We start from the raw sequence: 27936 nt of genomic DNA on the forward strand, positions 1-27936 counted from the left end.
ACTATTTTCAGAGATGTGGTGTATTCGATGACAGCTTTGTCAATGTGAATAATGGTCACCTGTGGCTGTGGTTTTGCTCTCTGAGACACTGACAATTGCACTTTTTTTTCAGAATACAGTTTAACATTTAAATCCTCGAGCACTTATGGCTCAAAGATCTTGCACTACAGACAAAACTAAGCTATGCAGGGCAGCCCTGTTATAACTTTGGGTACTAGCACAAGTTCCCTTATAGTGCTGGTATCTTGTGATAAACCTAGCTTCCCGCAAGACTGACCAGCTTCCTGCTCCAAAACAGGGGTTGACTTTAGGGTCATCAGGACAACATTGATCACTTTTAATGCAATACTCAGCTATTGCTCCAAAACCTAGGCCTCAGCTAATTAATGCTCTGAATCAACTAATGCTCTGCAACCCAGGCCTCAACTAATACTTTGTGTCACAAAGACACTGGAAATGTGTACAACAACAACAACAAAATTACATTTATAGAGCTTCTTTCATGTCGGGAGAACGTCCCAAAGAGTGTACAAGGCCAACTCTGGGAGACTCGTTTATTTCCTGTCTGATCCCTCAGGTAAGGGGAAACTAGAAAGCCACAAGTTGCATATATATATAATATATATATATTATACACAGTTGGCCTCCATTATTCTGTGGACCCAAACCGGTGTTTTAAAATGTGGTCCAACTGTATTGCCTTTCACCTGATTCTTTCCACTTAAGCTCCAGTTAACTCTGGAAGCCAAAGCTCTAGGATGTTTCCAGCTGGGCAAGTAGCAGAAAGCTGTGCATCATTCCAGGGAAAGACTAACTTTCAGGAGTTTGTCTCTTTCAGAGACTTTTGAGCTTGGTGATGGGTTTTCATACGTGTCAAACATTTAGCTGACGAGGAAAAAAATATATAGCTTCTCACAGTAAAATGACTTGAATGTTTAACAAAAAGTTATTTTCAAGAACCAGTAAATGTTCTTTTGTAGGCAGAACCAACAGTTAATCTGCGCTAGCAACATCCCCAATGCCCACACCTCCACTTGGCACCTATCTCAACAAACCAAACATCACGAACAGTACGTGCAGGACTTGAACACATATCAGTGCACTATCAATCCCGTAACACTTATACATATCATGCCTCCCGCCAGCGAGATCACGCCCAGCTTCTAAATCGAAGAATCTCACTCACCTGCCGGTAGTAGGTCTCATACACAGGGTTCCCACTGGAAAGCTGCAAGAGAAAGAAGATAATTAATAAAATGTCATGATACCATCATCAGGGCTTCAACGGAAACTATTCACACTACACAAGGAAGGTTATCTACCATCCACATTCCCTACACCAGTCAATGAGTTACTTTTAGTAAAGCAACTGGACACAAGGGGACAAGATTTCATAGCTCTGAAATGGTGTTAAAATGCAATATTTGTAACTGAAGTTAGAATTGCATAATACATCCGATTTGATGAGATCCACTTCCTTTTACCACAGGCTGAAGTCATAATGTGGGGCTTGAAGCGAGTGCACGACCAACTGAGCCAAACTGGTCCTTAGCCGCACAGACAATAGAGGAGGTGCAGGTTTGATTTACAGTCTGTGCTCAGACAACCAATGCCAGTTAGGGTGGTCATTGATCTGCTACAATTAACCTCAGTAATCTGTGCTAGTGTGGAGAGAAGCAGAAAGACTGGAATTTCACTGCTGATTACTATCCAGTAAACTCTGCTGGAAAGAACGAGGGAAAATTGTAGATGCTGGAAACAATTGTGCCATTGATAGCTGAATATCCTACTGGCACTGCTGTCCACGTTCACACACAAAGCATGCACGGTTAAACCCCAAGAGGGCTGCCAGTACGCATTTTACCCACAAAATATACAGGCAATTCACGTTACAGTATATTCTGTGAAGCGCTTTGAGACGCCTCGAAGACGTGATAAGGGCTATATTAAACACAAGGATTATTATTATTATTATAATTATAATACCCAATGAATGGTACCCTTGCAATGAGACATTGTCCACAGGCCTAGGGAAAGGTAAAGAAAAAAACTTAGAGAAATATTTGAAAAATTGTTAATTTAACATTATGTTTAAATATAATTTTTGTTGAAATTGTAAGCTTAAGAACTACGCAGAAACATCACGGTCTTGAGCCTGAGAGGGAGAAGAAATGAAAAAATTCAAAGGGAAATAAGGGTTTCTCCTCCTCACACTACTACACTCAATTTTTGTTCACAACTTTGGAAGAATCATCAACAACAACCAGCATTCATATAACGCACTTCACGCAGGAAGCATCTCAGAGTGAATGCTTTTCAATGTTCCAGTTCCTCAAAATTAGAACTACAGAGTGCAGCAAAAATGGCATTTTTTTTGTTTTCCTCATCTTGTACAAGTATTCAAGTTTGTTAAAATCTCATTTTGCAAGAGTACGTTACAAAATCAACAATCTTCCCTTCCCCGCACACATACACACGCGCACACACACACACACAGAAATCCCCCATCACTTTATACACATACACACACACTTTATGGATGTCCTTGTCACTGAAACAGATTTAAACACATTGTTTCCGGCTTCTCCAGCTTGAAGGGATAATGGTCCTTTTAATACAACGGCAAAAACATTCTTTTTAAAAATCCGTCAGCATTTGTGTGTTGCACCTATGTATGCATGCCACCTATACATGGAAATTTCCGTGTCACACATTCCTCTCTTACCTAATTGTGTAGGTTTCCTACGAATAGTTTTGTCATTGAGAGCAGTCTGGCAAGCTTCCTGCTTTCTACCTCTAGGGTTATGGCTCCCCGTGACCAGTCAGCACTTTCAAGTCCTGTAAATGAGTCAGGCTGGCTGGTCTGGATTACTGGGTACGCACCTGGCTCAGGAACCATACGACCGACACTGCCACAGAAAGCTGACTCTATTCCAATATTCCACTGCCAAGCACGTAACCTGAATCTAGGTATAAATGTACAGCACTAAAACTGCTCATGACTGGGAAAATAATGATCCGTTTATATTAAACAATTCCATTATTTCCCCTAGCCAGCCAGTGACTTGCCTTGGAAAGGCATCAGAGAACCCACAACACCATTAGGTACTTCCCCCCCACCCCCCAGTACCCATTCTTCATGTCTCAGCTGAGATTTGACCGGAAACGTTAGCGGATTCAACCGTGAGGGAAAATCACAGTCAATCTTGATCAGTCCTCACTTGACAACCCAAAATCCTTGGATACCAAGTTAGAATTGTGAACACTGGCTGATTCTTCCTCCTCTTATATGACGGACAGTGAAACTCTGTTGCCCACTGTCTGAGATCAGATAACACAATGCTCACCGCAGAGACGAAACATACAAACTGTATGACTCAGCTCCAGACTCAGCATTGCACTTACCAGCAGAACCTTTGCAGGATCTCAAACAGGAGATGTTTCATTTTGCTGCAACTGCAGAATACAAAGGCTAAGGTTACTGTGCCCTTCTGTTAATTTATTGGTTAATTCACTCATAAAATTTCCATGAGAAACCAATGCTGCCCAATGACTGAGTCAAACAGATAACTAACGAAACACACTGATAAATGCAGTGCTAAATTTAGTTCAGTGTTGGGTTTCAGTGAATGCAAAATTCAGTGCCCATTGAGTGAAATCTTCAACCTCTGGTGCACAATGTTTTTCTGTCCTAATACAAGAGACAATTCAATCACCTCTTCCTTCATACTCTATCTACACATTTTTACCATGCCATATCATCAATATAATAAAAGTGCCCATTTCTCACAGATTCACACCCTTGTGTGCGATCCCAGTTGCAGGCTTCAATTCAACCTTACTTCTGTCCACAAAGACCAAGCACGACAGAGCTGCTCTCCTGCTCCTCCCGGCATTTGATAAGCGACTCAGGCTCATATTCTCTTGATCCAACACGTAATTTCTCAATCAATCAGAACAGGAACTTTTGTGTAACAGAGTAATGGTATTCAATAAGAGCAGTGCGACAGCTTCCTTAGGATGCCTCTGCTCCTTCTGCCTATTCAACGTTAAAATATTAATGTCCAAAAGGAGATGGCATTAAAGCTGACAGTACCCAAGCAATTGCTATCATTAGTTAAGTAATACCTTTGTTTTGTCAGCACCCGACCTGCCCCAGTTGAATACAACTTATCACAGATGAGAGACGTAGCAGCTTCTTCTTAGGTGGAGCTTTAATAATACATTTTAATAATAATAATAGATCACCAAATAAATAAATATTTCTTCCCCTCCAATTTCTACTTTCCTCCAAGTGCCAATATGAGATGGGGCAAAGCTTCTGTGGTGTCATAACTTTCCAATACCTCACCAATGTCCGCACACATTGAATAGAGGTCAGTGTATGCAAACAGTCAATTCACTTTACAGTATATTCTGTGAAGCGCTTTGAGACGTCTCGAAAACGTGGTACGGCCCTATATCAAATGCAAGCATTATTATTATTATTATCAGAACCTGGATTTTTCACACCACAGCCCTAGAGACCAATTGCACCCTGTTGATATTCGTAATTCAGCACAGATTGAATCTGGGATTATCTGAGAGTGTGGCTCAGTTTCAATTCAGCAGCCCATTTAGCAAATGAGTTATTGGTGGAGCAAATGATTATCATCCATTCAGGGTTAGATTTAAGTAGGATATTTGAGGAAAAACTAGAGGCTGCACACAGGAGAACAAAATCCATCATTTGATTAGAATACACACAATTGTGTGAGAAGAAATGGGTCCAAATCCCCAATGCGTATTATCTGCAGACATTTTTATGAAATGAACCTCAGCTTCTTTTTGCATCCAACAGTGCGACTATCACCAAAGCCCCTGTTGTAATTAGTCAGGGGACATCAAGGAAATTTCTGTGGGAGTGTATGACAGAGGCAGATGAAGAGAATCTGACACCATTTTACATAGGGAAAGTTTTATCACACGTTTCAATTTGATTTGAATTAGAAAAACCCACAGGAAGAGGAGCTGCTATGCTGCTTTCAGGTGAATGTAAGAGCCTCAACCCACGATAAAAAAGAGAGCAAGCAGTAGCACGTTAACTTCAATTACCCATTGTAAGATTGATAGAGGGAAATGAGTGGCCAACGTTTTTTTTCACATTTTCTAAGTTAAGGGTGGCATGGTTGACTGTGTTGAACGCAGCAGAGAGATCCAGGAGGATGAGGAGGCAGAGGGAACCTGGTTACAGATAGAGAGAATGTCATTTGTGATTTTGACAAGCGCTGTTGGTAGAGCGAAAAGCAGAATTGCAGGAGCTCGAGGCGGGAGCGGTGTGACCAAAATTGACCTGCAACAATGCATTCCAGGACTTTGGCAAGGAAGGGTATGTTGGAGATGGGATTAGAGGGTTCGAGGATATTTTTTTTGAGGAGGGCTGTGATGACAGTGGTTTTCAGGGGGAGTGGAACAGAGCTTGAGGAGAGAGGCTGGTTAACCGTGTCGGCCAGCACGGGGGAGAGAAGGGGAAGTTGAGTGACCAGCAACTGGGTGGGGAGGAGGTCGAGATAGCAGGTGGTGAACTTCATCCAGGTGATTGCGGTTGAGAGGGAGGAGGAAGAAATGGGGGCAAAGGAGTGTAACGATTGGGGAGTGGCAGGAGCAGTGGCGGAGGTAGATGGCGGTGTGGATGGTCTGGGTGGAAAGGGACATGGGGGGAGGATGATGCAGCCAAGTGGATGATTTAAATTTTTTAGGCGAAGACGTCTAGGACCTCTTCAAAACAAAAAACAAAGCTCTCACAAACATTCTCTCATCTACAGAAGATCGAAACAAGTAAACTGATACGGAAAATTTTCCTTAGCAACGACTGTAAAATGATAAAACATTAATGACACCATGAGTCACTTCGACTGAGGCAAATATAGAAAGAACATTAAGTTTCTACTCCAGAAGACACTACACAAAAGAAATATATGCACTTATGTTAAAAAAAACTTAGTTGTAACTAGTTAAAACAAGGAAAAAGTATGAAGTTGACAGACACTGACCTGAATCTACGCAATGGATGCAGGTATTTAAACATCCCTTTTGCTGGATACCATGAGCACAATGCTACGGACCTCAGGTTAGTGGCTGGGCGGGTTGTAGCAGTGGCATAGAACGCTGAGATACAATCTATACTATGAGGGATATAAAGCTGTATAAAGCTGTTGCAGAAAATAAACTAATAATGCTGCAGTACCAGACATAATTAAACTTCATATTCAACATCATTCCTGGCTACCTTTCTTCCGATTCACTCGTCCTTGCGACAATACCGGCAAAACCGTTGCTCTCTGACTTCAAAAGCTACAAACCATTTCTCAGCTGAAGATATCAAGAAATTACAGAATGGCGAAGAATTTTTTTTAAAAGGTTGTTCTAAGAGCTATCTTATTGACATGCTTCCAGGTCTTTGTTTTTCCAAATAACCAAGAATATTTGTAGTTATACAATAATCCTTGCATTTGATATCGTGCCTTATCATGTCTTCAAGACGTCTCAAAAGCGCTTCAAGCGATACACTGTGGAGTGAATTGACTGTATATTTTGTGGGCAAAATATTTTATGGCAGTTCCACTACTAAAACGCATAGAACATCTTCAAATCAGATCCTTTCCTGCCAACTTGCATTAACTTTTTTTTAAGATCAACCGCAGAAAGCCACATCTACCTTCAAACCCCAGCCTCCATATCTTCAGGCCTTTCTCATTAACACTCACCTCACACTCTCAGCATCCCTGGCTCACATTCAAGAGAACATGTACTAGAACTGGGGCTAGCAGTCACTGTACGCACTGCCTGTAAGCGTATGCCTGGCAGGGATATCATTTTCCTTGGAAACGGATGTACCATACACGTCAATCTAGAAAGGATTATAGTATTGTGATCAGCGAATAGTGCAAAAGCCATCGGATTTGGAGGTTAATCGTTTGAACATAGCAAACCTCTTTCCACTTTGTGAATCTGACAGCTCTAAAGACAATCACTGTTGCCGTCTCATATTAATCTTATTAATTGGAAGCAGTTTCCCCAGTGGTTCACCATTTTTCAGGACCTCCTGTATTCAACAGGCGCGACAAAAACCTTTGCAACTGACCAAAGGAATGGGTATTTTCAATCCTGAATCAGTTACATGTGTCACTTAACCCAGCTAAATCAGCCTGTACAAGTACATGTCCTATTCAGTTTTGTTTCAATGGTTGCAAGTATCGAGCAGTGTTCTAACCCAGACGTATTTCACTCAACTTAGAACCCAAAAATGGGGAAACATAATAGTGCATCTCAAACTGTAAAATCAGCAATGGTGGCTGGAATGTGGATTCACAATCAGGAGGGATGTCTGGTCATTGTATGTGTCATGTGAGATAAGGCGTTCCTGATACAGGAATGTTTCTGATTCAGATATAACATACGTGAGCATACGTGGCCTTTGAAAACAGGACCATTTTCAGTTAAAAGTTTGCCGAGACTCATTTGTTGAACTTTAATTTAACAAAATTCACTGGTAAGGTACCAGAATGAGTGAGGATTTTGCTGCACCGGAAGGAGGGAGGATTTTGAAATGTTTTAACGAACATGGCATGAAAAAAATCTCTTTTCAGTGTTTTCGATGGCTTAGTGAATAAAGGCATTGTAGATTCTGATCCCATGTATGCTCAGTTAGCCAATCTCAGTCAGACTGCGTACTGTTATGGTGCCATCATTCTTTAAATCTTATTTATTTTTAAAAGATTTGACACTTTCCACCATTTATAAAGGTCAAACTTCAAAAGTGCTTTGCGTATAACAAAACTTTGGGTTCTATACCACTGGAGCTTATTGGTATCTATATATTAAAATGTTCTACCAACAGCCTCTGAACATACAACAACAACAAGATTGCATTTATAGAGCCCCTTTCACGTCGGGAGGACGTCCCAAGGCGCTCGACAGTTGGGTTGGGACCCGAGCAGGGGGGAAATGGTCAGGGTGAGGAGAGGGAGCGAGGAGGAGGAGGAGTAGAGTCGAGAGGGGAGGTGAAGGCACAGTTGAAGAGAAAGGTCCTGAGACCGGCCTTGAAAGAAGAAAGGGAGGAAGCGGCGAAGGTACTGGGGGATGCAGTTCCAGAGCCATGGGGCTGAGAGGCTGAAGGCCCGGCCACCGATGGTAGGGCGGTTAGGGCAGGGGATGTGGAGCAGACCGGTGCCAGAGGAACGGAGGGTAGGGGCAGGGAAGTAGGGGGATAGTAGGTCGGAGAGGTAGGAGGGAGTGAGGCCGTGAATGGCCTTGTAGGTGAGGATGAGGATCTTGAATTCGATCCTCTGGGGGATGGGGAGCCGGTGGAATTTACGTAAAGAGGGATTTTATCAAAAAACAGCAGCTTTGTGAAACTCAAAAATATTTCATTAAGTTGTAGGGTGAAGTGAAAAAAATTCTAACTCCCCTAGTTTCTTCCAGACAAATTTAAGTATTTCACTACTTTTCACCCACCCACAGGTCCCATAGTTTGTAATCAATGTATTGAATTTGATATAGAACACAAAGCCAAAAGGGTTAAAAATGAAATGAAACAACTGGAGCCAACAACGTGTTACTGTTGGATACTGGAAACTCCTGCAAATTCTTTTCGCTCAATAGCTAATATTTTTGGAGACTTGGGTGGGATGCTAACTTTTTGTTAAAAAAAAGCTGTTCCTGTTCTGTTGATGCAGCTGCGCTCTCGCTCTCTGGCACCCACATGATGCAGTTCTGCCCACAATTAGAAAAGGAAAATGCAAAGTATTCATTCAATGATTATGCTGGAATCTAACAGCTCTAGATGACACAGCTGCATAAGACTGCCCATCCAATCTTTATGCATTCAGAGGCTGAATGGAACAGAGCGCTTTTTAAAGTTAAATCTGCCTCAATATGGCAGTGCATGTACAACAAGGGTATATTTCTTCTTTCCTTGGGCCTTCTTTGGTCCGATACTAGCCAACTGTATAATAGGGTAGGTGACAAACAGACCCACACAAATATTGCTCTGAAGCAGTTACTGTGATGATACTCTTGTCAACTGTACTTTCTCCTGCCCCCACTGAAGTACCCATCTTGCACTCGGTGATTGTAACTGAGCTGAGAATCGGAATTCATATGTTAATCGACAATGCAAACAAGGCATTCCTTCCTAACACTACTTAGTGCTCTCTGCTGGTTCTGAATGTGCTATTCTACCAAAGCTGTCACACAGACACTCACTTGCATCACCTTGGTTAAGTTTGGATTATAAGGGTGTTTCGCATGTGAGTCAGTGGAACCCTGTCCCACTGGTTCGGTGAAATTCATTCCCACTTAGTCAGAGGCGCCAAAGAAACTGAACGTGTACATTGTTCCAATTTCTGGTAGCTATAAGGGAGAAGACTCACACAGACTTGACTGGTGGTGCAAAGACGGAATCACTGAACCATCCCTGTAAGGCCAGATTGAAAGGTTGAAACAGGGCGCAGCACCTTTCAAGGTTGCTCAGTTTGTCTCACCTCATCAGCAAAAGGCTCAGCAACATTGAAATGTACAGGAAAGGGAAAAAACAATAATAATAATCCTTACATTTGATATAGTGCCTTTCACTTTGAGAAGATGCCTCAAAGCACTTCACAGGACATATTGTCTCAAAGAGCTTCACAGGATATAATAATGCTTGCATTTGATAGAGCGCCTTATCACGTCTTTGAGACGTCTCAAAGCGTTTCACAGTGTTTACGGTAAAGTGAATTGATTGTATATATTGTGGGCAAAATGTAAAGAGTATTATTGACTGCGTATTTTGTAGGCTAAAGTGGCGGCCAACTTGCACTCGGCATTATCCCACAAACAGCCATGAAGTGAATGAACAATTTTATCTGTGGGATTGTTGGCCAGCACACTCTGAGAAACTCTTTTCAAATAGTGCCATCAGTATTTTGCATGCAAACACAGCCACCAATTTGCACCTAGCAATGTCCCAGAAACATAAATGAGTGACCAATTTTATTTGTGCTGTTTATCTGGTAACGTAAAATAAAAAATAAAAATCCTATTCAACTCTCAATCAATTTCTTGACAATACAGCCATCTGTATTTCCGTCTTGAAGTTGCTGATACTACTCGCCTCTCTAGCCAGTCTATTCCACATGCTCACCATACATCAAAGCTTTGTGAATCACTTTGAGATGTCTCAATGTGCTGAGGTGCTATACTGAAAACAAGTACTTATTATTTATTCGGTCACAAATGCAAAGAATTCACATTTTCTACTCAAAAAATGCCCATTTGACAACTGCCTCACTGTCATTCCCTTCATTTTAACTGCAGTATGCTAGTAGCAAAGTGCACTCAATGCATTGTAAAACAAATCGTTAAAACGTCATTAGCTTACCTTATGTTGCATTCCTCACCCAACTAAACATCGAAGACGGAATGAACATTGGCTGTTCTTCACAAATATAGATTCAACAAGAACAGGTCATGTGAGGGAAACTTATCTGACTGCCAAATTGTTGCCAAACAAAATCGAAAGTCCACAGCTCAGCCTGCAAAAATCTTTCAACTGTTTGACTCTTTCTTCTTTGCTCCTTTTTCTCATTAAGTTGGCAGTTGTGCACAGAAAGGTGATAGTTTAGTAACAAGTCCTTTCAAGTGTTTTTACATAAAACACTAGCGGAGCTGAAGAGACTGGCAAGGAGGGCATCGGAATAATCAAGGCAAGAGATGGATAAGGGCTTCGGTTGTGGTGGATATGTTTTGGTGTTGGCAATGTGACAAGAGGTGGAGGAAAGGGACAGGATGTGGGGTAGGAAGAACAGCTAACGATTGAACCTGATGCCTATGTTAAGCTTCAGCAAGTCTGAGGGATAGGCCGGGGAGGTTGAGGAGGTCAGAGCCTAAAGGAAAGATGTTAACAGGAGCCAAGGAATATGGCCTCAGTCTTTTCAACATTCAACTACAGGAATTTTGTGCTCATCCATGCCTTGATTTCTGACAAGCAAGCTGACAGGACATCTACGGACCAGGAGTTGCAGCTGGAGAAGGAGAAGTAGATTTGGGCGTCATCAGCATACATGTGGAAGTTGTTTGCGGATGGTAGACATCCCGTGTTGACGAGGGAGCATGTACATAAGGAAAGGAAGGGGGCCAAGGACCTTCTCGCTAAACGCAAGTTTTACTAAGAAAAAGAACTTGCATTTTTAGAGCGTCTTTATTAAGTTGAAACACCTCAAACAAATAATTGTTGTTAAGTTTAGCGACTATACTTAAAAGCAAACACAGCAACAATTTGTGCCAGCAAGAAAACAATCACGAGATGAAAAATCAATTAATCTAGAGGATTATTGGCCAGAGCACTGGGAAAAACTCCCTTCTCTTTTTCCAATAGAGTCATGAGATCTTTAACATCCACCAGAAGAACTGGAACCTCAATTTAAAGTCTCATGCTAAGGATGGCACCTCTGCTAATGAAACCCTCACCCACGCATTCGGCTTGATTACGGGAACTCCCTCCATCTAAACGCTTCCCTTCACAAGCTGCAGATCATCCAAAACTCTGCAGCTCGTGTACTCTCACACACCAGGCTCTGCGACCCCATCACTCCCACCCTCGCCCGACTCCACTGGCTCCCCATCCCGCAGAGGATTGAGTTCAAGATCCTCGTCCTCACATTTCTGACCTGCTGACTCCCTCCGTTCATCAGGCTCTTCTAGCCTGCTCCATGTCTCTCGTCTGACCATCGGTGGCCAGGCTTTTAGCCTCTCTGCCCCCACACTCTGGAACTCCATCCCATGGTCCCTCCACCTCGCTTCCTCCCTCAGATCCTTCAAGACCCTCTCTTCGACCGTGCCTTTGGTCTCCCTCTCACCTCTCTGCCCTCCCTCACCCCTACACCACCCTCCCCCATGCTCGGGCCCCGACAGCTGACTGTTCAGCGCTTTGGGACGTCCTCGTGACTTGAAAGGCGCTCTATAAATGTAATTTTGCTGTTGTTGTATCCACAGTTCTGCCAATGCTATTTATATAGTGCCTTTCACATCAGGAGGACGTCTCAAGGTGCTGGACAGGCAAGGGTTTGTACCCAAGCTATGGGTTCAAACCAAAAGCAGTAGGGGGTGCGGAAGGATGACAAAGTGCACAGTCAAAGAGGAAGGTCTTGAGATGGGCCTTGAAGGGGATAAGGGAAGGGTCGAGGCAGAGGGATTCCAGGCTGGACTTCCAGATTTCAACCATCTTGCTGACTCTTGTCTTTTATGGTTTGTTGTGGAACATCCTGACATCAATGACAAGCTCCTCATCAGAATCAAAAAGATGCAATTTAATCCTTTTTGGGAATCAAATTTTGTCTGTTGGAATTCATAGACAGTTTTGGATGGGTGAAGCATTCAGTTCAGCTCGATCAGAATGAGTTCTATTCATGAAGTTGCCAGTAATACTGGTCTAGTACAGACCCTTAATTCTACATTATAACATCCAGCGTTTAAATTCCACTGAATCACTGACTTGTACAGGTTACAGAATATAAATACGCATACTTTAAAATATTTCCACAAAGAATTCACTGGGTTAAACACATTGCTGCCAAGATTATTCAATAGACAAGGTAACGGAAAACAAAATCAAATTACAACAACAACAAAATTACATTTGTATAGTGTCTTTCATGTCAGGAGGACATCCCAAGGCGCTGGATAGACAGAGTTTCAGACCCAAGCTGGGGGTTGGGATCAGGGAGGGTGGAGGGCAGTGGGGGAAGCAGGGCGATCGAAAGCAAGGTCGAAGAGGAGGGTCTTGAGCTGGGTCTTGAAGGAGGCAAGAGAGGGGCCGAGGCGGACTTCAGGATGGAGTTCCAGAGGGTGGGTGCAGAGTGGCAGAAGGCCCACCGGCCAATGGTGCATCGAGTGAGGCGGGAGATGTGCAGCAGGCCAGAGCTCACTGAGCAGAGGGAGTGGACAGGTTGGTAGGGTGTTAGAAGGTCGCAGAGGTAGGGGGAAGCAAGACCATGGAGGGCTTTGAAGGAAAGGACCAGGATCTTGAACTGCATCCTCTGAGTGATGGGAAGCCAGTGGAGTCGGGCGAGGATGGGGGTGATATGGTCACAGAGCCTGGTTCGGGAGAGGACACGGGCTGCAGAGGTTTGGAGTTTTGGAGGGAAGGGTTGGGGAGGCCGACAAGCAAGGAGTTTGCATAGTCAAGCCTCGGTGTAATGAAAGCATGTATGAGGGCTTCAGCGGCCTGCAGTGTGAGACAGTGGCAGAGTCGAGCAATGTTGCGGAGGTGGGGGAAGGCAGAGCAGGTCATGGCACAGATGTGGAGTGGAAAAGATAGTTGAGTGTCAAACAAGAAGCCATGGTTCCAGATTGGCTTAATAAGGTGGAGTGTGCAACCATGGATGGTGTGATGCTGTTAGCGCCTGAGGTGTATAGGGGCTGACGGGAGCCAATCAGGAGAGCCTCGGTCTTGTTGACGTTCAACTGAAGAAAGTTAGCTCTCATCCAGGACTTGATGTGTGATAGACATTCTGTCAGAATAGCAGTGGTTCCGGAGTCAAGGGTGGAGGCAGAGAGGTACAGTTGGGTGTCATCCACATACATGTCACTGGATGATGTCACCCAGAGGGATCATATAGATATTGAAGAGGAGGGGATCAAGGACACAGCTCTGAGGAATGCCGCATGAGACAGTGTGAGGGCTAGAGGAGAAACTATTTGTGGAGATGAAGTGGAGGCGGTGCGAGAGGTATGATCTGAACCAGTCAAGGACAGAGCTGTGAAAGTTGAGGTGAGAGGAGAGGCGGTGGATGAGGATAGAGAGGTTGACGGTGTTGAAGGGAGCAGAGAGATCAAGGAGGACAAGGAGGTAGAGGGAGCCCTGGTCGCAGATGGACAGAATATCATTTGTCACTTTGACCAGGGCTGTTTCTGTGCTGTGGGAAGCACGAATCCCAATTGGGAGGGGTTTGTGAAGGGAGTGGCGGGAGAGGAAGGAGCGAAGCAACAACTCATTCCAGGACCTTGGAGAGGAAAGTGAGGTTGGAGAGTGGGTGGTAGTTTCAGAGTAGAGAGGTCCAGGGAGGGTTTTTTTAAGGATAGGAGTGATGACGGACGGTTTTAATGGGGTGGGAACAGTACCAGGGAGAGGTTTATGATGTCTGTGACTAAAGGGGCAATCAAATTACTCTGATACACATACACTGGAACAGATCTGCTGCACACAGCATAATCCTAAATCTATAACAATGCTAATTACAGTATCTACATTGTACTCTGCGGTTTAGAAGATAAATGTCACCAAGAGCTGAATTATTGTGCAGATTCATTTTGAACAGAGTGCAGGCGGAATACATCTGCAAATGCCACACTCAAGAGGAGGATTCAATTCAACATCTAAAAATAGTCACTACACTTTACAGTAAATCCTGTCAAGCATTTTGACCAGTCCTCCCAATGTGAAAGGCTCTATATCAAATGCAAGGGTGATTAATTATTATTACCAATGCCAGATTAAACTCACTGGGATGAAGCCTTCCTTTACTGTAATGGCTATAATTCTACATTCCCTTGTTGCAAACTGTACTTGTAAGAGTTGACCCTGGACTTTTCCTTGTTTGGCTGTTACTGTAAAGCACTCTGAGACGCCGTCCGGCGTGGAGGGCGCTATATAAATCCTAGTTGTTGTTGTTGTTGGCATTATCCATTTTTATTTTAGCCAAAATTTACCTTGTCAATAAAATCTGTTCTATAACATCTGTTTGAGTGGTACAATTTTAAAGATGCAGTGATCATAAATGAAACCTGACTCAAGATTATTTGAGTAGAAATGTAGGGTTCAAGAACATCATAGCATTCCAATATTGAGTTAAGGCTCGCAGTTACATGCCAGCTTTGTCTTAATTTTAAATAGAATACTACATTCTCAGGCAAGATCGTGAATCAATTACAAACCTGTATTACAAGACAAACAACTCCAATTAGACTTCAATCACCATCAACACACCAATAAATACCTTTCACGTGTTTTATCATAAGCTAATAACAATATTTTTGAATACCAGTTAAGAGATTTTAACAATATTAGGAAAACATGCAAATGCAAACCATGCATCCCTGCAAGGCAATATTTTTAAAAAATGCAAGAACTTGAGATGGTTGTCTAAGTACCCCATGATCAACTGTATTGCTTCCAATACCCAGACAGATCTGAAGGAAACCAACCTGATCAATAAACATTCTTACTAATATTGTCACAACAGAGAAATTAACCCATAGGCTACCCGCAGATTTAGAAACTCAATTCTCTCAGGCTAAGTGGTTTGGCCTATTTGTTCACACGCAAGCCCTGAAAGAAAATGAAAACACCAAGCAATAAAGTTACTCAACAACAACAACTTGCATTTATATAGCGTCCCTCATGCTGGGCTGTGTCCCAAAGCACTTGATAGTGGCGGAGCACAATGCCGAGCCGGGGGAAGAGGAGAGGTAACCATAGGCCCGCTCAAAGAGAAAGACATGATCTGAAGATGGAGAAGGAAGGGATAGAGGAAGAGTGTTCTAGAGTTTCGAGGCATAGTGGCTGAAAGCGTGGCTACCAAAACTCTGGAACAATAGAACTATCTGACTCAATTAGGATAGTTCTACTGTTACAATAACTATAACATAGTCAAATAAATCAAACCATTTTAAAAATGTCAAGCTGCTTTGCCCATCATTCTTCTATCAACTCTTTTTTTAAAAAAAGACTTCTACTCATTTTAAGCTTTCTTCAACTAAAGTATTTTCGTACCCCATTCTACAACCACATCTGAAATTAGTAAGTGCAATACTGATTAGGAATGGATCCAGGTTCCTTCTTAAACTATATGGCTTGGTAGTACCAAACCATTTGCCAACTGAGTCATCCGGTGAGCCTGGCAAGTAATAATAATAATAATTTGAACATAAGGTATACATTCCTTTGCAAACCAAATAGCTGTTTCGTGATCTTTCACCAGAAAGCTGCAACTAAAGTCCCTCAATTGCTTGATTTAATCTTACAACTCCCAACGTAGTGTCTATCCGTTCACACTTCCAAGAGTCTTGCAAAAGTCTAGACCTGGCAGTTCAAGACTCACTCACACACACTTGTGCCAGTGTTTAATTCCCACACTGCATTCATTATTATGAAACAGCTCCGACTGCACATTGAAAATATAAAACATCTTTTGTGGTGAGTTTTTCTTTAACTCCTACTCTATTGAACAAACAGGAACTACAAAAGGTCAGCATCACAATCGTACAACCAATGCTTTAATAGTTTCACTGAGTCGATCACAGGCTAGGATTCTTTCTCAACGCTTCTGGTTTCTCTCCTGCCAATCACCCTGAAAAAAAAATTGAATTATCCACACCAAAATGTATTTTGCTTGGTAGTAATACGAGCCTCGATACACTCACAATACAATATATAATTCAAGCATTTGTCTGGCACTAAAATATGTTTTAGAGCAACAAGTAACAGTGGGAGAACAAGCAGCATTTCTTGAGCAAATTCGATCAGTCACAACGTTGGACAATGAGGCCAGTAGAAACCATGGAGCAGAAGATGATAATTGTAACACTGGTACGGGGAAGCATTTCTTTACACTTGTTAGAAGTGGGAGGGGGGGCTTCAACTGGAACTGGAATGATGATGTCAAATGGGTTGACTATCTCTTTTGTGATAGAACTGGAATGCCTTCGCCTTGCTTCCTCCCTTTCCTCCTTCAAGGCCGGTCTCAAAACCTTTCTCTTTGACCGTGCCTTCAGCTCCCCTCTCGACTCTCTTCCCCCTCCTCGCTCCCTCCCTTCCCTCCCCTCACCCTGACCATTTCCCCCCTCCTCGCTCCCTCCCTTCCCTCCCCTCACCCTGACCATTTCCCCCCTCCTCGCTCCCTCCCTTCCCTCCCATCACCCTGACCATTTCCCCCCTGCTCGGGTCATGACCCAACTGTGCAGCGCCTTGGGACGTCCTCCTGACGTGAAAGGCGCTTTATAAATGGAATCTTGTTGTTGTTAAAGATACCTGGAGCTGTTACAAGGATACAGCCACCAGTGTTTTCTCCCAATAAAACTGATTTCACATTAGTCACCTTTTGTACCCATGTTTGATTGCCACTGACTCTTCAAATTGCCACAGTCTACAACACTGGATGTTTCGTTTTACAAAATTAGCGTATTAAAGCTCATCTTAAGTGTGATGAAGCCTTTCCCCTTCGACTGTGCCTTCGGTCACCTCTCTTTCCAGCTAAGTGTCAAACCACACAGCTTTCAAGCACTCTGAGATGCTACTCGCGTAAAGGGCGCTATATAAACAGAAGTTGTTGTTGTTTATTTCCTCCCCGTTGGTAACTAATAATGCTAAACATGCTAGCTTGGGGAGTTAGCCACCAAATATTATGCCAAGAAATTTAGTTCCTATCACCAAAGTTGGATGCAGGACACTATTTATAGGGAAAGAGAAGAAACCTTCAAAGCCTTATAGTGTGTAAGTGAAAGTGCATATTGCTCTAGCCCTGTAATGCAATACATAGAAAATATTCATCTGATCTAATTACATTTAGGCTCCAAGAAATTAAAAAAGCCCTGGGCTACAAAACTTGTATTAAAAAATGATGCAGGCTCTCATAAAACCAGGCTCTTATGTTCACTTAGGAACTCTGTTGTTATTTAATCTGATTTATAATAATATTAATAACAATAATGCTTGCATTTGATATAGCACCTTATCACTTCTTCTAGACGTCTCAAAGCGCTTCACAGAATATACTGTAAAGTGAATTGACTGCATGTTTGTGGGAGAAACACAGCAGTCAATTGCGCACAGCAGTGTCCCACAAACAGTCATGGATTGAAGTGACCAATTTTATTATTGTTTTTTTTCTTGAGGGATTATTATTAGGTGTGTGGAGTGAGGAAAATTGCCCACGGTTTCGCCCTGCCGGGAATCGAACCCAGGTCTCTCGCTTGCCAGGTGAGCGCTTTATTGTGCAAACAACAAGATTTCATTTGTATAGCTCCTTTCACGTCAGGAGGACGTCCCAAGGCGCTGAAACTCCAGGTTACAATTCCAATGTTAAATTTTCAACAGAGTGCTGTTTGTAGTTATAAAACTAGTTTCCCAAAACGTAACACTGAAATAATTTTTTTTCCCACCTATTCAGGAGAATGGTGCTGGATGAAAGGTTAGTGGGTGAAGAAAGATTATGTACCAAGCTAATCTCAGAAACACAGTGCGGATGGCTGGCAAGAAACCACATCCTAGTAAGTTTATTCTTAACATAAAGTTTGCATTTTTAGTTCATGCAAATATGTACAATAATCTTTTCAGAAGAATGTTCGAAGATAATAATAATAATCCTTGGATTTGATACAGCGCTTTTCACGTCTTCCGGACATCTCAAAGCGCTTCATAGAACAGACTGCAAAGTGAATTGACCGTATATGTTGGTGGGCGAAATGCGGCAGCCAATTACGCACAGCAGGGTCCTGCAAACGGTCGTGGATTGAAAATAACCAATTTATTATTGGGTATTTTTGAGGGATTATTATCAGGCGTGTGGAGTAAGGAAACTTGCCCAAGGTTTCACCTTACCGGGAATCGAACCCAGGTCTCGCGCTTGCAAAGCGAGTGCTCTAACCACTGAGCTACAGTACTCCATAGTTGTTATAGGGATCATATAGAGAAAATTCAACATCACACACATATATCTGTGATTAGCCAAATATAACTTCTATTGAATTCATGCCTTGTCATTTACATCCAAGTTTATAATGCATTCACAGAAATTGGATTTTAGCCCTCATGCCTGAGCCACCTAATTGTTTTGATCTGTTGCTCAAGAACAAGATAGCAAATTAGCAAAATTATTAACATGCCTATGGTTACAGGACATTTGTAAGGCAAATTTGTTGTAGAGGCACAAGCATTAAAATTAATAGGAACTAGATGTTTGCTATACATGTATATCCACAACTGTTTGTGAGCCACTGCTGTGTGCAATTGGCTGCCGCGTTTCACCCACAACACGTATAGTCAATTCACTTTACAGTACATTCTGTGAAGCGCTTTGAGACGTCTGGAAGACATGTTAAAGCACTATATCAAATGAAAAAGATTATTATTATAGTTTGTGTTCAGAATTTTTAAGAATTCACTGAAAAACACTGAAGTGTCCAATGCGCCACTCAAAACACAGCAGTCACATCCATTCCAACCATCAGATATTCAAATATATTAAAGTTAACCAAAAATATTTCTTGGACTTATGATGTACTGTATATTAACATGTAACCATAAGTGCCTCAAGCAGCTTCAACTATCCAGAACAGTAACAAAGGTACATAAGACTCGCCTAAGATATGGATTTTCTAACATCCCCAAAGACTCAGTAATTGTCTTAAGCCACTAATATTCTATTCACAAGCATATGGAGCACTCATCCCAAAGGTCAACAATACAGTTTTCCAATGAATGGCCTGTGCAAATATCCCCTAAATAGCAAGGAAGTTACAGCAGATAGAATAAACATACAAATTTCAAACAACCCTATCTGCAGTTGTCAACTACTTCAATCCTGTGGAGTCCGTTCAGCAATATGAATTCCACAGCACCCCCAGGACATTATAGAATGCTGCTTGAAATAATTAATTTTGTAATATAAACAAGTTAAGGATAAGCTGCCTTCTGCTGTCATTTTTCAATATAATCATAATAAGCATCATCATCAAACTTGGGTGTAGATTTGCAAGATGCAATGCAATTCACTGAAGCAAATACTGACTCAGTTGAGACCAGAAAGGGAACAGATTCCTTATATTATATTAAAACAAGGGGTAACATCTTAAACACCATTCTAAACTAATCATCAAGGACACACGGCATTGCAAGATGTGAGTCCCACTCTCCTGTCTACTTCCTCCACTATGCTAACTCAGGCCTCTGAACCCTTCGTCCCGTCACTGTAGGATGAGCTTTCAGCCACTTTGCCTCACTCTCTGGTACTCTCTCCCAAAATTGGCTGCTATTTCACTACAGTCAAACAACCTGCCAAAATTCACTGGCAAGGCTATACATTAACATCTACTTTTGTGAGGAGCCTGAGGCTGACTGGCATCTTTGCTACCATACTCCAGCAAAAGGGAAAAAACAGTCTTCAGGAACGATGGGAGAAAATTGGAAAGGAATAAAAAAGTATTCAGTATAATATTCAATTATTGAATTATTTAAGCTGTCCAAGTAAAGAGTTTTGTTTTAAAAAGAGGGGGAAATCTATGAACCTGTGGGTTCATATGTATCCTGTATGAACCTGACATAGGATTGTGTCACAGATCTGTAGTATTTTTAATATAACTTTTATAACTTGTTTTTGAAAGATTTTTTGAATTAAGAAAGTAAACAGATACAAGGTCAAGTCATTAACTATTTGCAACCACAGATCCTTGTGACCATGGTTTTTATGCACTCTTGTTTCCCAAAACAAAGATCGATGTTGGTAGATTTGATTTGGTTTGTCCATAGAGCAAGTGGGAAAGAATATATGAATGGAGGTAGGAATGGAAAGCAAAGGAGGCTGAATACTCTGAAGTACTGTGAATACCACGTCCAAGATGGTCTTCGCAGTTCATTTTAATGAAATGGCCACAAAGATTTATCAGATCAGAATGATACAAAAAAAGCATTGGATTAATCCAGATAAAACAAAAAAAATCAGTTCAGAAACTGAAATTGCTCTGTGATTGAGAAAACATAATGCTGAACACAGCAGCGGAAAACAGAGTCAAATTACACTGCACAAATTTCCGTGCCTTGTAGAGCAACAACGAAAAATTACATTTGTATAAGCGCCTTTCATGTCCCAAGCAACTAAATAAAATGTAACTGCACTAGCAAAAAAATATTCAGCAGTGAGTTTGCAATTTCCAACAAGCCATTAGAGAAGCAACTTAACAGAAGTCAGACATTTTCCTACAGGGGCAAAAAAAGTAATAAATGCTCCTCCTAATAACCAGAGTATTCACAGCGACCCAGAAGCAGGACTCTGAATCTAATCTTAGACACAGCAGGATGTTCACCTTTTTGTTTTTTTAAGACATCAGCAGAGATTTGATATGCAGACAACCAGTCGGGGTGATGAGATAGTAATCAGTAGCTACAATTCTGCCTGATTTCTTTGCCACCCAGCTCCTAGTATCACCTACAAATTACAGTCAACACAATATATCCTGTGAAACTTTTAGATATCCTCCCGTTGTGAAAGGTATCATCGTAAATGTAAGATTTAGGATCACTGAATCTGGATCTTACTTTTCTGGCTCCCAATGAATCTAATGCATTCAAACATAACCCTCTGACTACGGCAAACATGAAGATTACCATGACAAAGCACTGGTGTTCATATACAAGCATCCGACCCGTTAAGTTTGCCTCAGAGGGTTCAAGAAATGTCCACAGAAGGCTGACTCGACTACAGCAGCTTGCATTTATATAGGACCCCTCACACAGCGGAGCGTTACTCAAATCTGATATTCCATTGTCAAGCACATTATCTTGGAGGCAGCTCAGTTCCAAACCCGCTTACTTCTCTCCAAGGAGGTTTGTCACTTGACTTCCAACAAGTGCAGGTTTGAGCCCTTACCAAGTGAACAGCAGATACCAGCTTGGCATGAAACGTATGAGACACCACCACCATCCTCCTTGCCCGTACCTCAAACATATTCCTATATTGAGCAAGTATTCCACCAGTTGGAGGTGTGGAGCTGGAGCAGAAGCTCCTTATCTCTCTGCATTCAAATCAAAGTGGATTCCAAACCTTGGATAAATACAAGTGTGTGTTCACAAACCCAGACTCCAGGTAACACTTCCAGCAGCTTTTGTCCCAAGCTTCAGCTTCTTCTTCAGGCATTCAAGGGACATCCGCTTTCAGCATGGGAGGATCTATAGAGGACAGCCTATGGCATGCCAACCACTTTGATTTTCTAGCAATCCAAGTCCAATGCCACATACCAGTCTTACTCAATTCAACATCAACTGCTTAATCCAGATCCTCATGTGAGACGCCTTGGAAAATAGATGTTACTGCTATGAAGGTGACTCCTTCTCCAAGCAAGCTCAACATGAGGTCAGACCAGTGTCTTCCCTCCCTGCCACCGCTTCCTCTGTTTACAACAAATTAATCTCACTGTTTGGTCCTAGATTTCACAAATGGTCCTTCGCTGCATGCCTATGAGCTCAGAACTATGAAGGTGAACGTACATCATACATGACACAAGCTTAACCTGTATCGATTTCTTATCTCAGCTGCCTTGTCTGAAAGATGCTGAGCAGATACACAGTACTTCCTCCTTGGAGATTAGGGACAAACAAAACGTAGGAAACATTTCAATATTGATTTCAACAACTTCAGACCATAACAGCTCCCTTCCCCCTCCCTCTCTTCTGTGACCATTACCACATCACCTGGGTCCCAGACACCTTTTCTCTCGCTGGTCCGCCTATTTTGCTGCAATTTTTCCCCCTTTTTGTTTTGCATTATTAACACCTCTATTCCCCTTTTTGTTGCAATTTTTCCCCCCTTTTGTTTTGCATCATTAACACCTCTTTAACCCATCATCCCCTGTCCTCTACCCCATTTTCTCCTTTGTCTTCTTTGCCCTGCCTTCCCTCTCTCTGTTAGCCCTTGAAAGCCTCGCCCTCCCGACATGCCCCAGATCTGACAAAGGGTCATGGATCCAAAACATTGACTTTAAACTTTCCTTTCTCTATAGATGCTGCCTTGACCTGCTGAGTGTTCCCAGCGACTTCTGTTTTTGTTTCAAGTATAACATAAATTAGGGATCAAATCACAGGAGCTTCATAACAAAGACTTTAGAACTGAAAGCTTTAAAAGGTGACATTAACAATAAGGTTACACATACTGCATCTTTTTGACAGCAAACCCAATGAACGAAAGAGGTAAAATGATAGCATGCCTGAAAATGCTCACTTTCAAAGCCAGTATTCATCACGTGTTTCATACAAAAATATGCAGTCAATCCATTTTACAGTATATTCTGTGAAGTTCTTTAAGAATTTCAACATGATAAGGTGCTATACCAGATGCAACGATTATTATTATTAAAGGGCACTGAGGGTTTAATATTATTATTATATTATTATTATAGTGTGTTTTTGACCATTTTAGCATGAAGAGTAGATGCAGAATTGTACCTTTCGCATATAAATGCAGTTCACAATACTGTCATTTTAAGTATGACCATATCTTTCAAAGAAAGAAACAATACCAGAGAAGTTCTAGTGAAGAGCTCAAAATCTCTTGTAGAACATAAAGCCAGATACTGAATCTGTCCTACATAACTGCACCCCACACTCCTCCAAATGTTCATCCCTGGTCATCGGTCTTCCAACTACAGTAGTCGTAGCAAAACAGCCACCGTGTCCACTGAAGACGTACCCATCTGTCCATTAGGCCTTAATCTCTTCCAACAGATATATATCCAAATTGAAAAGATAGAACTAACTCAGTATCAACTGATTTGTCTGGGAGTGTTATGCATATCCACAATCTTATGGGGCAAAATAAGTTTGTTCTAATCACACAGGAGCAGTGTAAATGTTGTGCTTATGTATTCTAGGTCTACCCTTCCTCACTGAAAAAATAGCCTTAGTCTCACAAACATTTTTTTCTATACAGCTCATATTTTAAAGTCCTAAATCATGGCTCATCAGTCTTTCTCCGCCAAAAATGTATTTCTTCATAATGTAGATAACCAGGCTGGGAATTACCAATTGCCTTTCTTCAATTAACTATTTCAAGTGATTTACAGTCGATTCACTTTAGAGGTATTCTGTGAAGTGCTTTGAGACATCTTGAAGATGTGATAAGGCGCAAATCAAATGCAAGGATTATTATTATTATGACCAAAACGCACAACACATTCTAAACAGAGTGATCTAAACAGACAGGATAACAGATTTTGACTTGTCAAACACTCTCCTATTACATCTCAGTATCTGAGTTGCTTCATTGTGAATAAATACTTCTTCATTTACACAGATTTCTTGTTAAATATGCATTGCACTTATCCACACTGAAATCCATCTGTCACTCCTTAGCACATCTGCTAAATTGGCTCAAATCCCTCTGGGTATTATCAATTTCTTTTCTTCTCACCATCTGGCCAGATAACTTAGTAAATCAGCAAATTTTATTCTAGTGCTATAAAGTGCACTCCTATTCCTGAATAGTATGAACTTTGCAGTACCCATAACAGATCCTTGTAGAACACAAATCTCGCTGCAACATCTCCGGGCTCCGCTACTGTCTCGCACCGCAGGCCGCCGAAACCCTCATTCACGCATTCATAACATCTAGACTTGACTATGCAAACTCCCTGCTTGTCAGCCTCACTAATTCCTCCCTCCATAGACTGCAGATGCTCCAGAACTCTTCAGCCAGTGTCCTCTTCCACATCCGTGACCCTATCAATCCCATCTTCGCCTGACTCCACTGGCTTCCCATCACACAGAGGATACAGTTCAAGATCTTGGTCCTCACCTTCAAAGACCTCCATGGCCTTGCTCCCGCTTACCTTTGCGACCTCCTAAGTCCCTACCAACCTGCCCGCTCCGTCCGCTCAGCGGACTGTGCCTTGCTTCACATCCCCACCTAACCATTGGTGGGCAGGTCTTCATCCACTCTGCCCCACCCTCTGGAACGCCACCCCGCAGTCACTCCCCCTCCCTCCTTCTCTTGCCTCCTTCAAGATTCGTCTCAAGACCCTCCTCTTCAAAAATGCCTTCAATCACACTCCTTCCCTCCCCTCCCTGATCCCAACCCCCAGTTCGGGGTCAAAACACTGATTGTCTAGTGGCTTGGGATGACTTCCAACATGAAAGACGCCATACAAATATAATTTTGTTTTTGTTGCTTGACTAGTTTGCAATCCAGCTAATTTGTTAATTTTTCAAATAGGAGATTCCTGTGTAGAACTTTGTCAAATGCTTTCTGAATAGTGACAGCAGATATACCAATGAAACCTCCAGAACACAGAAAATCATGGATTGGAATCAGGTCTCCTACACAGATTTGGACAAATGAGCTTTACATTTGGTTATTTTTAAATCCATCATATGCAACAACCTGTATTGATTTCTTAACTTTGGGACAAAACATGCAAATGGTATGTGCAAAGAATCATCATAAAGTACTATAAAATCAGTAGTTATTGCATCTTAAAGGTGCAATGGATTTTGCAAAATCCAATGTTTGAAGCACTCCTTTGCAAATAAAACTACTCCCACTTGGTAAATAAGATTACAATGACGCTCTGTGTCGACTTAGTATGTGGTGCACTTCCAGGGGCTGTGTAACAGAAATATTCAGCTAACCTACTGAATGAGCCCCGTTTACGGCAATGTAAATCTTCATTGATAATGTTGCCAAGAATCACGTTTGGAGTAAAAGTCCGGCATTTCAGTGTCACTAACTTACGAATAGATCTGACCATGTACAATCAGCACATTCTCTTGGCCTTGCTTGTTCTTTCGCATCCGAGCTTGTGATTAGAACAAATTAGAAGCTTTTCTAATGACTCTAATTAAAAGCACCACACGATATGGCACTGAATTGCCTCGATTGTTCACCCGTGCAGAGTTGGATAGTCTGAGCTCAGGGTGCTGACACAACTGGCCTCGCTATCCTCAAACCCTGGGAAATGAAGAATCAGCTATGACTCCTGTGACTCCTGATGGAATTGCAGACATCAGTTGAGAACAGGACTGGGCTTGGCTGTGATAGATGCACAATCAAACCTCCAGTCCAAACTGATTCAGTGGACTCAACACGTGAAAATCGACTACATGAGCGAAATAAATCAGTGCCACGGCGAAGTGCTAGTCTGCCAATATCCAATGAACTATGATTCCCCACATTCAGGAAAAACTGAGTTTAAAATGTTGATTCAGCAGGACCAGGCTCTCTCTCTCTCTCTCTATATATATATATATATAATATAAAAATGCCATTTTTAGACAGCAGCGACCCTCGATTCACACATCAGCTGCTGAGCCCACACTCCAGCAATAATCTCGACCCGGTATCCCGATAGGAAGTATTAAGAAGATGGCAATCGTCAACAATGGGCAACTTTCTCCGAAGACACAAAGAAGACTTACGTGTCTTCTTTGTGACAAGTGATTAAGAGAGAGGGAGATACAGACACACACACACACTCTCTCACACAGACACACACACACACACACTCTCTCTCTCTCTCACACACACACACACACAGACGTGAAACGTGCCACACCACACATTCCATGCATTCGCTCCCCGGGTACAGCCATTACAACCCCTGGGCACGGGCAGGTCTTGCCCCGCAAACGCTGGTCGGTGCAGCCCCAATCGATCAGCCTTAATACCTCTTGACAGCCGGAGCCGGCACTGAGGGCGGGAGGGAGGGAGGGCCTGGCGATTACTTCACCCCCCCCCCCCCCACACCACACACACCCCCCGTCACATAGCAGTGCGGGCGGGCGGGCTCACACTCGGTGCCGGTGCGGGCTCGCGGGGTGTCCGCCGGGGGCGGGCGGGCGGGCGGGTTGGTTGTCTGTCTACCCGCCCGCCCGCGGCCTAGCGCCTCCGCAGCCCGCGGTGTCGCGTAGTCCCTTCCACCCCCCCCACCCCCACCACTCCCTCCTCCTCCTCCTCCTTCCGCTCCGGTATTCATGCTCGAGCTCGAGGGCAGCACAATCGACGCCGCCCGGGGGCTGCCCTTCACCGCCGCTCGGCCTCGACGTCGTCGTCTTCTTCCTTCCTTCCTTCCATCCACACACACACCCCACCTCCCCCCCCCACCCCCACCACCCCCGGGCCCCCACTCCCTCACGGTCACGGGCCGCCCTCGGTGTCTACCTGAGTGAGCGAGACGAGCGCCGCCATTTTCGGGGGGGAGGGCGGGTGGGAGGGGGGGAAGCGGGAGCCGCGCACTGAGCCGCCGCCGCTGCCGCTGCCACCACCTGTGCTCGCGACGCCGCGTCAGTGCGCATGCGCGGCGGGCGGGGCGAGGGGCGCGGCGGCGGGCTCTACGTCACCACGCAAGGGCACGCTCGCAGAGTCGACGCTGAGCTGCTGGCTCCTCCCCCCTCCCTCCCCACGTGGGTTGATTGTTGTCAATGGGACTCGGCAACATCTGGGCTCCTCCCCTCCATTCAATTGAATTGGTGACTTACAATAATACTACTAATAATAATAATAATAATCCTCGCATTTGATATAGCGCTTTTCACGTCGGGAGGACGTCCCAAAGCGCTTCACAGAACACACTGTAAAGTGAATTGACTGTATATTTGTGGGCGAACGCGGCAGCCAATCGCGCACAGCAATGTCCCACAAACAGTCATGGATTGAAAATGACCAATTTTATTATTGTTTTGGGTTTTTTTTGGAGGGATTATTATTAGGCTCTGTGTGGAGTAAGGAAACTTGCCCAAGGTTTCGCCCTCTGCCGGGAATTGAACTCGGGTCTCTCGCTTGCAAAGCGAGTGCTCTTGCCACTGAGCTACAGGACTCCACAATAGTAGTAATAATAATAATAATACTTGCATGTGATTATAGCGCTTTTCACGTCTTCTAGACCTCTCAAAGCGCTTCACAGAATAGACTGTAAAGTGAACCGACTGTACATTCGTGGGCGAAACGCGGCAGCCGTGGATTGAAACAACCAATTCATTATCGCTTTTTTTGAGGGATTAATTAATATCAGGCGCGTGGAGTACAGAAACTTGCCCAAGGTTTCGCCCTGCCGGGAATCGAACCCAGGTCTCACTTGCAAAGCGAGTGCTCTAACCACTGAGCTACAGGACTGCACTTTTGGTTGCAGCTCCAGGTTCAGACTGACAGCAGTTTA

At 43.0% G+C, this 27936-nt stretch overlaps 1 protein-coding gene across 8 annotated transcripts in view; it reads right to left on the reverse strand.

Moving 5' to 3' along the window:
• Positions 1 to 26974, reverse strand: part of eps15l1a (epidermal growth factor receptor pathway substrate 15-like 1a) — a 128208-nt gene extending 101234 nt beyond the window's left edge. For 6 of the 8 annotated variants that reach the window (XM_007901056.2, XM_007901062.2, XM_007901055.2 and 3 more), the window contains exons 1-2: positions 1987 to 2023; positions 1187 to 1228 (exon numbers count right to left, since the gene is read on the reverse strand). In XM_007901056.2, the coding sequence (XP_007899247.1) occupies positions 1187 to 1228; positions 1987 to 2016 (72 nt within the window). In that variant the 5' untranslated portion in view covers positions 2017 to 2023. Of the gene's footprint in view, positions 1 to 1186; positions 1229 to 1986; positions 2024 to 10402; positions 10439 to 26942 lie in introns of those variants that run through there. The other 2 variants (XM_042342647.1, XM_007901057.2) reach the window with 2 other exon arrangements.
• Between the last annotated feature and the right edge of the window lie 962 nt (positions 26975 to 27936).

The sequence above is a fragment of the Callorhinchus milii genome, unplaced genomic scaffold, assembly GCF_018977255.1.
Source record: "Callorhinchus milii isolate IMCB2004 unplaced genomic scaffold, IMCB_Cmil_1.0 Scaffold21, whole genome shotgun sequence".
In the NCBI taxonomy this organism is placed as follows: domain Eukaryota; kingdom Metazoa; phylum Chordata; class Chondrichthyes; order Chimaeriformes; family Callorhinchidae; genus Callorhinchus; species Callorhinchus milii.